General features: G+C 42.7%; 2 protein-coding genes across 2 annotated transcripts; one reads left to right on the top strand and one right to left on the bottom strand.

Moving 5' to 3' along the window:
- Positions 1 to 3,542: 3,542 nt before the first annotated feature.
- On the bottom strand, positions 3,543 to 3,915 carry MELLADRAFT_102870 (uncharacterized protein; the record flags this gene model as incomplete). Its single annotated transcript, XM_007405550.1, has 2 exons — positions 3,543 to 3,651; positions 3,722 to 3,915. The coding sequence occupies 2 exons, from the start codon at positions 3,913 to 3,915 to the stop codon at positions 3,543 to 3,545; spliced, it is 303 nt and encodes a 100-aa protein (XP_007405612.1).
- A 1,393-nt stretch (positions 3,916 to 5,308) lies between these two features.
- MELLADRAFT_123557 (uncharacterized protein) lies at positions 5,309 to 12,461 on the top strand (the record flags this gene model as incomplete). The annotated part of the gene is made up of 5 exons (XM_007405659.1): positions 5,309 to 5,420; positions 11,850 to 11,930; positions 12,011 to 12,124; positions 12,259 to 12,318; positions 12,427 to 12,461. The coding sequence occupies 5 exons, from the start codon at positions 5,309 to 5,311 to the stop codon at positions 12,459 to 12,461; spliced, it is 402 nt and encodes a 133-aa protein (XP_007405721.1).
- Positions 12,462 to 13,010: the final 549 nt, after the last annotated feature.

The raw sequence follows: 13,010 nt of genomic DNA, 5'->3' as shown, positions 1-13,010 counted from the left end.
ATGCGAGTTGTTTGTTTTTAAGTGATTGATATTTGGAAAAAAGCAATAGATAAATTTTCTTCGAGGTTTATATGTGCAATTGGTTCTCAAGTGAAGAGGTATGAAGAGTCAATTCTTAAGAGATGAAGAACTTAATGAGTCTGCTAGCCTGATTCAGAACCCAGACTCATGAAGTAGGTAAATTTGAGTGAAGAGAATCATTAGCTTTTGGTACAAGAAATCAGACTTGATCAAGTATCAAGTCTTCAAGCTTGTCACGACTCATCAGGGACAGCTGCAAAAGACTGATGAACTGTTGATAAGCGCTTTTACATACATCGTGTATCAACACTTCGAATTTCTCTCAGAAAAAACAACAACATGTTCAATCCTACCAACAGGGTATTTTTGGTATGCTCTTGATGGGGACATCTAAGTATATCCTTGGCTCGTCGAGAATTCGAGAATTGACGCCGCACTCGCAATTTCCGAGTTGATTTCCCGTTCATCAGGCTTTGTGTCCTGCGCCAGCATATCATTTTTTTGCATCTCTTTTGCAAGATTTGCGTTTCTCGTTCTTCAAAATTACGGCATAGTATGCACGTGCTGTCTTCCATCGAGCAATTAACTTTGAGTACTTGTAGAGGGCAGGCAGCATCTCGTCCATAACTGGCGTAGGCATCTCGCACACCATGTCGTTCAAGTCTGCCCGATACCAATGGCATCAATGCCCATGCATGGTCAAGGTCCAGGAAGTAATATTGGGCCTCTCCTAGTGATGACCGCCCAGGTGACAACAAGTACACAAAACACGCTTAGTGAAACGGGCTTAGTCGGCCGTGGGTGACGAGCGAGTGAGGCTCGAGCTGGAACGTTTGCTGAGTTTATATAGCCTCATGAGCTCCGTGAGCTGGCAAAGGTAGTATCGTCACATCTTTCAGCGGCTCAAAAAATGTATGACTTACGATCAAGCAAAAATATTCAAAATAAGATGACGAAGAAATCACATCCTTTGAGAGGATCATTTAAACCTTCACATTCAAAAATGACTTCAATTGGAATTCCCCATTCACATATCCAGAACAATTTATCATCTATGCCAATGGAGATCAAAGAACTCATCATTCATTGGGTTCTTCACCTTTCTTCAACTGATCAGAAAAAATATAAGACCCAACAGAGCAGTACCATACATCACAATGATGATGATCAACATCAGGAAATTCGACGTCTTCAAAAATTTCAAGGAAAAAGCGACTGTTAGTAGATTTCTTGACTCTCCCAATCCCATCCACCTCATTATCGTCCTCATCCGTTCAATCTTGAGCTTCTGCATCAAATATCACATTCATACTAGTTGTACTGACAAGACAGCAAATTCTTGTCTTTCAAAGGTCTTCCCTTGATTGATGATATCCGATCACTTGCTTCGGTTGATCGTATATTCTATAAATTATGCTGTCCGTATCTCTACAAGGTAACTTGAGCCTCTCAAAATCATCATCTTGTCATAATCGAGTGACTGATGCCTTGATTATGATCTCTATTCCAGGGTTTCAATTTTCAAGGTTACAAGGTGGATAGACTAAAGTTCACACTTGAGGAAATCATTAAAAGGCATTCATATCACAGCAGGAAGATGAGGTGGAGGGTCTCAGACTTCACATCAGGTTTAGAGGAAAGTGAACTTCAACAGCTATTGAGGCAAAATATTTATCATCATAATCCACAATGGAATATCAAGTCACGATCCGAAGTGTTGTTCAAAATCTTGGAATGTTGTCCTCATCTCCTTGAGCTCGATATTGATCTTGTTCAAATTCCAAAGTTATCATTTCAATCAATCTCCCAACTCACTTCACTTACTCATCTTACACTATCATCATCTCGTACAAATCAATGCTCTTACACCGAACCCTTTTTAGTCAACATCATCTCAAACCTTTCTCAACTTCAAAGTCTCACTTGTTCCAGGATTGATGCTACTCACCCTAAGCCTTTAGAGCATCAAAAACATAAACAAGCTTGTCAATCTCCACTAGGACTTCATCTGGCTTCACTTACTCATCTTGTTGAATTAAATTTGAAAGAAGTGCATTGTCTAGATTCTAGTTGGAATCAACTTCATTGGAAAAGTTCGTTGAAAGCATTATCATTAGTAGATTGTGATCGACTCTCCATATCAGTCCTACACGATTTCGTCACACTTTTTCAATCGACGTTAACAACACTTATATTTGATAACATCCCTCGTTATCATCGTGGCATTTGGAATCCAGATTCAGTTCTTCAAGCCTTACCAAATGATAAGATCCGATTCGAATTGCCCAAACTGATCAATTTAGAAATCATAAGCTACTTACCCATCCAATTCTTGAGAGCCTTTCAAGACTCAAAGAACCTTTTGTGGATCTTATTAGGTGACGCTTCGCGTTACAAACGTCAAGATTTAAAACAATTAATTCAAGATCAACCTTGGCCAAATTTGAAGAAGTTTGAATTTAAAAATCGAACGGGCTTTTTTGCCCCTAGGGCATTTCTTTCTCGTAGAGAACTCAATGACTTAAAAGCCTTGTGTCAGAACTATGAAATCAAGCTGGATGTTGATGAGAATGGTGACGAGGATTATAGTGAGGATGAGGATGATGAATTCGATGATGAGTTTGTAATCGTGGAGGAATATTGGCTTGGTCAAGAGGAACACCTGGATGAAGAACGTGACTGATACCACGACCCTGAAGAAGCTTACTGGATCTCACGGCCCGCCCAACTAATCCACGAATTCATGTTTCCTCTTTGTCGAAAACTCCTCCCTGTGAAACACTTATGATTTCCATTTTGTTGGGATCTTCCTTCATCTTTGTGACCTGTTCCTTTGATTTGTCTTATTATCCATATTCTAATGCTAAACTTCTGTGTTCGAATTGCAATCACGACATGTATATAAATATGTGAAGAATGATCCACAGCCCAGAGCCGTGATCCTTGAATGGCCACTTAACTCTACATTTCTCTACACGTGAGCCCACCCTGAATGTGTATGTATCCTAGCTAGATTGTATGATGCACAGATCCATTAAAATATGGAACTCTTTTTACGTCGGCTAACTTGCATTCCTCCTCAGTAAGGAATGGATGACGCGTTGAACACGATGTGAATGGTTCAAATACTCGTGCGATTTATGATGCTGGCTATGTTAACGCTGAAAAATCAATCCAGAGTCAACGGTCTTCTTTTCACGAATGGAGCAGAAGCCAAGCACCAGATCAGAAAATTCTCAAGTTGGGATTTTTCAAAAAAATTGGTTATTGAAGTAAGATACAAAATGTGATAGAAGTTTCTATCAAAAAAAGAAAGGAAAGTACAATTGAAGTTTCTACAGGGGAAAGAAGAGCCAATGCCTTGTTGAGACAGATTGAAGTTAGGTAAGAATACAATGAGAAAGCAAAAGTCAAGTGATAGAGAACTTGGAAACATAAATCAGATCAAGGAAGATGAAGTGGAAAATGAATATGAAATTCCAATTCTATTCTTCTTAATTTTGATTCGATCCATGCATATCTCAATAATCGCGCTCAAGTTTGATTGAACGTCGAGTTTTGATTTGACCTACTCCATCTGCAACTGCTTTCAAGATAAATGAAGGAAGGATTAAACCTCCTGCACCCAATCTGATTCGGTACAAAACAAAAACAGCCCAATGAGCTCAAATCAATCGTATATTTGTATGATGAGACTTACCCAGCTGAGACCGAATTTAGTACACCGTTTGCTGTTTTCAGATCTGCAGCTTTTTGCTCGGGGGTTTTGGATGTAGCATCAGGAGTATTACTGGGAGTTGCGGTAGTTTTGACATCCGCTTGACCACAAACTAAAGATGCAGCGACAAGTATACAAAGAGCAAATCCTAAAGTATTGAAAGATGCAATCTTCATGATGAATAGTTATTTAACGTAGTAAAGCAAGTATGGTGTAAATGTTTGTAAATGATTCAAGTAATTGATTGTGTTGCTGAAATGATCTTACCTCTAGACAAACGACATGCGGCTTTAATACAATCTTGAGTGAGCTTCTAGTTGGCGCAGAAAGATGTGACGTCATAGACAGCTTTGGCAAATCAAGGGTAGATATAGGGATTTTGAGTCGGATCCAGTGACGGATTGGACAATGCCTGGGCAGTTTGGTAGAGAGGCAGTGAGCCCTTGTGCCCCTCAATACTACTCACCTGCTCCTCCAGGTAACGACCATAGACACTCAACTTCACAGGTTGGTGAAGACTTTGAGGTGTTGAATTACGTATCATTCTTTGACTTTTAGTTGACCTGGGTCAGAAGGGGTATACCTTTTGAAAAATCAGGATATGTATGTATCCTTTGCCCTTGGTTCACAGTCACTCTCGCGGTCAAATCATAGCACATACTCTGTTCGCTTTTTGAATGACAATGTGTTAGACACAGTTCCTTTCAAGTACAATCCATTGGGTTTGAGCAACCAATTGCCTCGTATCTCGAGTCCCTTTCCTAGCTGATGACGACATTTTTGTTTCGCATGTCTTAAAGTCTCATCATAGTCTTCTGGTCATCAGGCATGACTCATGAGCATCCATATTATCTCTAGTAGTACTAGTACCAACTTGAGTCAACGACCGTCTCTGTTTGATGGTGACGCCTGATCATTTGGTCCAATTTCAAGAAGCTTCAGAAGTATGATATTTTTTCATGGCTTCGAACTTCTTGTTAATTTCTATCATGTCATTTGGTGAGTTTCATATCACGTCGAAAGGGAATATGTTGTGTCAATGTCGATTCAAGTTTGAATGTCACGTACTCTCTTGACACGAGCTCCGATATGAGCATCTCATCGCAGCTATGTCAGACTCCATATCTTGGACATGATGGTCAAGGATGGTTACCGGTCGTGTCCCGTGATATAAGTTTATACGGACTACCTTCCCGCCCGGAGACCTTCTCGCCCACTTCACCCATTTCCAACGATTCCCGAAGAAGCCATGCCTCTCTAATTAGTGACACAGTGGGCCTTACGTGGACAGCACGAGGTGAATTGGATCGTTGCGGGGTTCCTCGCGGAGGAAACTCCCGTGGCCACTGGCGTCCCTAGTGGCTGACCAGGAACCGGTGGCTAAAGTTATAGCCTGATGATTTACCGTCAATCAGGGTTAAGACGGATTCGGAAGAGCACTTTTCCTCGTTAAATTGTGTGGATTATATAAGGTTGCTTCGCTAAAGAGAAAAAGTCTGCAAGATCCCTCTCACTAGATCTACGGGCCTTTCATAACTATTCGCTGATTCTCATCTTGTTCTTTGAAATATGTCTTGGATTCGATCGATACCCATCTTTCATCTTCTGCTCGTTTGCTTGCTCGCCGGAGACCTCGGCTTTCACATCTTCGCAGATGCTAATGCTATAGATTGCAGCCACGGCTGGACTGTAGTGTAAAGGACCTATTGAGTCCTCACTAATTTAATCTTATTTTTACCGAACAGTGACGGGAATGTGAGGGAACTGAGAATCACGTAGTGATCTCGACTGATTTTCTAGAACCAAACTATACTAGTTTTTATTATCTAACTCCAAAGAGATGAAATCTAATCAGTCTAGATTCCCTGAGGAACCATACAAGATATAATAAGGAAATAGGATGATATAAGTGAAATGATGTTGTTGCTCACCTAACTCCAAAGAGATGAAATCTAATCAGTCTAGATTCCCTGAGGAGTTAGTGTTCTGCGAGACGAGAGATATCAAAAAGGTCGTGTAATCATGTATAAGAATATATGTCTGTACTATGTTTGTAATGGAGTCTTCGACGACATTACATTCTCCCCTCCTATAAAAAAGGCTTGAGTGCCGAGGTGCGAGAGCCGTGAAAATGAGTAATAATTGAAAGAGAAAAGAGAAAGAGAAATGAGAATGAGAAACAAGGAACAGTAACCCGATGTTGGAAATTTTTGTGTCCCATCTTGATCTTAATCCCCCGTGAAATAAGTAAAATAATTAAAGAAGAAAAGTAAGAAGAAAAAGAAAGAAGAAAAAAGAGAAGAAAAAAAAAGAGACGTAAGAGAAGAGAAAAATTATGAGTTAATAATGTGAACTTGATTAAAGGTGAAGTACGCCAGTGTCGCCTCGAGTACTTTGTGTGATTGTTTGCTGTGAATGAAACAAGCGGAGCCCCCGTTCGACGCTCACAGTGTGGCCAAGGTAATGATTTTATGACAAACGGCGTAGAAAGCCCGGCGGTGCATACTAAGGAGAGAACTTACTTTTGGGCCTCAGGCCCTAACCCCGAGTTCTCCACGAAAGGCTTCAATTTCGAGATGTTGAAAACATTATGTCGTTTGTCGCCCACTGGTAAATCAATTCAAACACTCTGTCCGTTATTGAATGTGTCCAGGACCTTGTATGGTCCTTCGTATCGTTCTTTGAGCTTGTCGACCCCGCCTGAATGGCGGCCTCTCCAATCACCGGAATCGAGTAATACCCAACCGTCTGGTTCAACCTTCAGATCAACATGACGTTTGTTGTGTTGTAATGCTTGTTGTACCCGGCTGGTCCACAAGTTATCGCGTATCTGAGCCCAGGTACCCTCCCGTTGACGAAGCCAGGTCTCGAGTGAGGGTGGAGAGTCGTCAATGGAACCGCAGGAAGGGAAAAGCTTAGCCGGTCTTCCAAACACAGCCTCAAAGGGAGAGAGACCTGTCGCTACATTTGTGGCACTGTTGATCGCGAACTCTACCGAGGGTAGGGCTTCTAACCATTTTGTCTGACGTTTGGCGGTGAAAGTACGTAATACTTGACCTACTGTCTTGTTGGTCCGTTCACTCCTGCCATCAGCTTGGGGGTGGTACGCCGACGATCGGTGAAAGGAGAAGTTGAGGCGTTCTACCAGAGCCTTCCAAAACTTTGAAGACCACGCCTTGTCCCTGTCGCTGATGATCAATTGGGGAACTCCAAAAGTGCCCATCCAAGCGCCAAAGAATCTTGACGCCGTTTTCTCCGCTGTGTCGGCTTGATTAGTTGCAATCAGTCGCGTGAAGCCAGAAAGTCGACAAGTGACCGTCAGTAACATGTCATAGTTGTTGATCTTTGGTAAAGGTCCAATGAAATCTATGGCAATATTTGATAAGGGTTCGGATGGTACGTTGGGTGTGCGCATGTGACCATTGGGTAATGACGTCCGTGCTTTCGTTTTCTGACAAATTTCACAAGACTTCAGGCGGAATTCTACGTCTTTGCTCATTCGTGGCCAAAAGAAATCTAGTCGAAGGCTTGATACGGTCTTTAGAACTCCTAAATGTCCTACTCGTTTGTGTGCTTCTTCGATGAGGTTCAAGCGTAAGCTTTCAACGTTGGGAATCAGAAGTCTTCCGTCGATGAAAATCAGGCCCTCGTCAATATAGCAGTCATCTCTAAGAGGCGCTCCGTCACGGACAGCAGTACAGAATTTGTCAGTCTTGTATCCACGTATAACTTCGCGTCGAAAGTCATCTGAGAGAGAGGTTTGTGAGAGTGCTAATGCCGCTACCATTTCAACTCCCGCTTGAAAGTCTTCAGAGTCTTTCCTTGACAACGCATCGGCCACCGAATTGTCCTCCCCTTTGATGTATTGAAATTGAAGGTCAAAATCGGCTAATTGTTTGAGCCAGCGAGCTTGGCGCCTACTGAGTGATCGCTGCTTTAAAAGGTAGGTCAGCGAGTGATGGTCGCTCATCACATTCACCTTCATGCCTAAGAGGAGCATTTTCCACTTCTGTAATGCGTGAATAACTGCTAATAGCTCTTGCTCGTGTACCGGGTAGTTGCGCTCGGCCGTTGTCGTTTGTCTCGACTCGTAAGCTATTGGGCTCGCCCCTTTCCACTCTTTCCCTTGAAACAACGCCGCTCCTAAACCCGTCCCACTCGCGTCGGTGAATAGCCATAATGGGTCCGTTGAATCAAAATCCACGTTCTTCAGGCATGGGAGTGTCGTCATGATCCTCTTGATGTTTTGAAATGCTGCTTCCTCCATATCTCCCCACTTGAAATTCTTCTTGTCGAGTTTACTACTGGTCAGGTGTGTGAGTTTCCCCACGTATTTTTCTAGGCCATGTACAAATTTCTTCATCCATTGTACAGTACCAAGATTTTCGAACTCCTTTCGTTGATTTCGGGGACTCCCAAGAACGTATTTGTTCAACTTTCTCTTCATCCGCTCGTACTCCGTCTGTTGAGACCACATGTCCTAAGAACTTCACCTCACGCCTGAACATCTTTGTCTTCTTTCTACTACAGTAAAGATTAGCCTTCTTGAGTCTTTCCAAAACCAAAGTTAAATGTTTCTTGTGTTCTTCCAATGAATTCGAGAAAACTACAATGTCGTCCAGATATACAACGCATACGGTGTTGATCAATTCCCCTAATGCCTCCTCGAGTCGACTCTGGTGTGTTGCGGGTGCATTTGTGAGACCCATAGGCATCACGCACCACTCGTAAAGTCCCCACGGTGTCTTGACAGCGGTGAGAGGGATGTCAGCTTCTCTCATTCGAGTTTGGAAGAAGGCATTAGTTTGGTCTAATAATGAGAAAATTTTTCCTGACGATACTAGCCTGACCAACTCGTCCACCTTAGGAAGCGGTGAACGGTCCCTGACGGTCATGCTATTCAAGGTGCGGTAATCACATACCCACCTTGGAAGTTCCAAAGGGTCCTTCTTTGGAATGATCAGACTGGGAGATGCGTATTGGCTTGAAGATTTCCGGAGCCTCCCTGCTGCTATGTGTTGGTCTAGTAGTTTTCTCCAAGCTTTCATGTGACGGTGCGGGTAAGGGTATTGGCGCTCGTTTACTACCGCGTTTGGGTCCGTTAAGATGATCTTGTGTCGTACCGTGGATGATGGATCTTGCATTTTGTTGGGGAAGGATCCATCGGTGAACTCACCTTGCTCTTCAGCTTCATCCGAGATTGCCGGAATATCTACAGGGAATAGTTCATGGTATTGTGAGAAGTAAGTTTCCTCCCATTCCTCCCACGAACTTGGGGCATTCCTTCTCAAGGGTTCAGCTTTCTGTGTCAATTTTTTCTCCCACAATTTCCAACGATCACTCTCACGTTTCTCATCTGATGCGGCTACCAAGGCCAGTTTTGACTCCTCAATCTTATCTTTCAATTTCAATTCTTCTCTAAAATCATACAACAAAACAAAGGATCTTTCACTAATAACAGCCTTCTTTGCACATGATACTGATAACTCGTGACGAGAAAGGAAAGGAGCACCCAGAATTATATCATATGATTGACCTAATTGTCCGATCTTCATGTATGTATGATCAAAAGTCATGTCCGACGATAAGTGCTTGAGGGATGCTGTTGTGAACTCCGTGAGCATGGGTGGTTGGCTGCCTGAATCGAGTGCGAGTCCTACAATCGTCGGTTTCAGTAGTTTCCTTCGACGTAGTCCCAAGGTATCAACCACTCTGTCCGCTATCAGGTTCGTCTCCGATCCTGCATCAGCCAGGGCGCGGATGGGTTTGCCGTTACAGGTTAGCTGTAGGATCACCACTGGTCGCGAGATAGGTTGGTCCACGTACCCTCCTTCTCCGGGTTGAAGTAGCTCCTCCTCTCCCAACTCTTGTATTTCCTTGAGCTCACAGTCAATCTCTTCATATGCCGCTACAGTGACCGCGTCATACTCAGGGAAGGTTACCGCCGCTGCGTTGACTCGAACTGGTCTGCCAGCTGGGGGTTGTGTTGGTCGACCCGCAGGGGAGGATGCCAATCGAGCGCGAGATGGAGTGTAGTTGTCCGGTTTGGGTGGTGCTGTGTAGCCCGGTGGAAAGTTGACTCGCTCTTTAGAGAAAGTACCTCTGCATTGCTTGTATTCACTGCCGCACTGTTTCTTGCAGTAGTGACACAAGCCTGCCAAATCGAGATACAACTTGATCTTCCAAATGAACGCACGCTTCCTAGCTTCTTCATCCTCTGCCGTCACCGGTGGCGATGTCTTGGTTGAATGATGGAAAGTGGGATTGGTTGGTGCAGAACGGTATGAAGAAGGTCCCGCTCGTTTCAAGATAACTCTCTTGACGATCAAGTCTTCATATAAGACTTCGCAACGTTCTTCAAATTTATTGTAATCAAATCCTTCCTCCACTAGAGCCTCATGTAAGCGTATAGACGATTTAAGTTCGGGTATAATCCCTAAGACTAGGTGAGTTGCCAAGGTGTAGTCGTTTAAGATCAAGTTGTCGTGATTCATGAGTGACTGAACCGATCGCGCTCTGGTGCTATATGATTTAAAATCTTCATTGTAAGACATCCTGAGTAATAAAATCTTCTCTCTCAGTTTATCATTCCAATCGGATGGTAGTGCCGCTCTGAATAGGCTGGCTTTGAACTCTTTCCAAGTGATATTCTTGAAGTTTTCGATGTTATGAGCCCAAAAGGATTGTAAATTGGTCTCTTGCAGGTAAGAACCCGTGAGTATGATTCTATCTTCATCTTTCTCGATCTTCTTCACAAGAAAGAAGATCTTTAGTGCTGTGAACCACTTGAGAAAGGATTCGGTGTCCCGGTATGGCCCCTTGAAGGCTGGTCCGTCCGATGACTTAAATTTTGTCAAGTCTACGCCACGACTCGTGGCGTCTTCCACCTCGACTGTTCGTCTCGGTGAGGATTCATTTAGTTGTAATACGAGGAGTTTCTCTTCTAGCAACGCAATCTTCTGTGCCGATTCTTTGGCCGCTATGATTCTCTCTTCTTCTAGCTTTGAGATTCGTAGGGCCGATTCATTAGCCGCTTGAATCCCTGCTTGTTGAGTCTGCAGGATAGCACGAAGGAGGTCGTTGGTCGAGGTAGTCTCTTCCAACAAAGTGTTGCCCATTGTTGTAGAGGAGCGCAGAGAAGATGATTGAGATGGCTTAGAAGATCGATCCTGTAGAAGTCGTTTCTCTTCAAACAGGATTTGGGAGACACGAGTCTGAGATGGTGATCGCGGGAAACTTGCCGGTACTTGTTGTACTGGGGTAGTAGGAAGCCGTGGGTTTGGATTGTATGGCTTTTTGGTTGCAGGTATAGGCTTAGGAATGAATGCAAACAAAACCTTATTTTCTTCGTATCGTCCTTCTTCTTCAATTGAACGTCGGTGATAAGTCGGCGCGGAGTTTGTTCATCTTATGATATCTTCTGGATTATCAACTATGCCGGTGAGTGTATGGTTTAAGCTGCTACGGGTTGTACGGGAATCGGGATTGGTCGTCATATGCGGGGTTGTTTTGCGATTGTATTGGAACCACAAGGTTGACGGGATTCGGGATTGGTTCGAGAAAAAAGAAGTGTAAAGGACCTATTGAGTCCTCACTAATTTAATCTTATTTTTACCGAACAGTGACGGGAATGTGAGGGAACTGAGAATCACGTAGTGATCTCGACTGATTTTCTAGAACCAAACTATACTAGTTTTTATTATCTAACTCCAAAGAGATGAAATCTAATCAGTCTAGATTCCCTGAGGAACCATACAAGATATAATAAGGAAATAGGATGATATAAGTGAAATGATGTTGTTGCTCACCTAACTCCAAAGAGATGAAATCTAATCAGTCTAGATTCCCTGAGGAGTTAGTGTTCTGCGAGACGAGAGATATCAAAAAGGTCGTGTAATCATGTATAAGAATATATGTCTGTACTATGTTTGTAATGGAGTCTTCGACGACATTACATGTAGCATCCCCCGGTGTCGACAAGTCGGGTCAGTCAAAGATTTCCTTCAATCTGCACTTTTTCACTTCTTCCAAGTCAATCATTCATTGTTTTGTTCTTATATATAATGTGAACTGACTAGTAAACAATTTTAACATCCTTTTGAACTCACAGCGTGTGAAACACAAGGCTCTGGTTCAAGCTATGTCACGAATTATTGCACAAACTGTAGAAGGGGTGATCGGTTATTACCCTGTAAGGAAGAGTTTTTGTTTTCAATCAACGGGCGATATAGAAGGACCACTTACTCTTCCGTTTGATGGGGTCTCGCACAGCTGGTAAGGACTGTGTTGACCAAAGTGGAAAGCTAATGAATGGGGGGGACTTATGGGCTTGCGACATTGTATTCGAGCCCTTCACAGAATACCGCAAAGACGGCAGACAATTCTGTAAGTCATCTTCCATGTTTCACCTCAGTGTCTGTGTGGATCAGTTCAAGATATCTCAACGTGCCTCAAAAGCACAGAATTCTAGTGACTAATCTATCAAATCTTGATCAATTCTTGTATTTTGAAAACAACAGATTGCAATCAATCTGAAAGGACTGGCTTGTTCTTTTGCAAGACTATGAATAAGTTTCTACGTAAGTATAAATTTGTAAACTTGTTGTCAGTGAATCATATGATATTCGTTCAGCACTGACTTTCACTTTCCGTGCTGTAAACTTCACGATGTTTGCCATGACATCTAGAATGTCCCAAGTCACAGTGCTCCACGACACCTTGATCATCTAATTCATCACTATGATGTCGAATTTGTGCTACAGCTAACCATTATTTCCACTTATGCCCGACTGTTTTGCTTGAACAAATTGCTCAATCCTGATAATTCTCGTGTAGTCAAACCATTTGGCTTGATGGTGATGGGAAATGCGACTGATTGATCTTTGGGAATGCATTCTATGAAGTATCTAGTACACCAAGCTGCCACTTGAATTATAGCTTGATCAGCTTCATTCTGGATATATACAAGGATGTTGTGTGCACATCTCAATTTCTAGTATATCACTGAGAATCACCTTGGATCAAACCCTTGTAACCCTTCTGTTCAAGGTTCAGAATCCAAAAATACCTCTCAATGAAAAACACATGGTTATCTTGGTGATGAATATGATGCATTCAAAAAAGAAAGTAGAAAAACTAAAAAAGAAAAATGGTTAGAAATTTGATGTGATGGTCAAACATAGCTTAATTTCTAGTATATCACTGAGAACCACCTTGGATCAAAACCTTGTGATTCTGAACCTTCTGTCCAAGGTTTAGGATCCAAGAATAC

Source organism: Melampsora larici-populina, assembly GCF_000204055.1.
Source record: "Melampsora larici-populina 98AG31 unplaced genomic scaffold MELLAscaffold_4, whole genome shotgun sequence".
In the NCBI taxonomy this organism is placed as follows: domain Eukaryota; kingdom Fungi; phylum Basidiomycota; class Pucciniomycetes; order Pucciniales; family Melampsoraceae; genus Melampsora; species Melampsora laricis-populina.
This window is presented reverse-complemented; position numbering and strand designations above follow the sequence as displayed.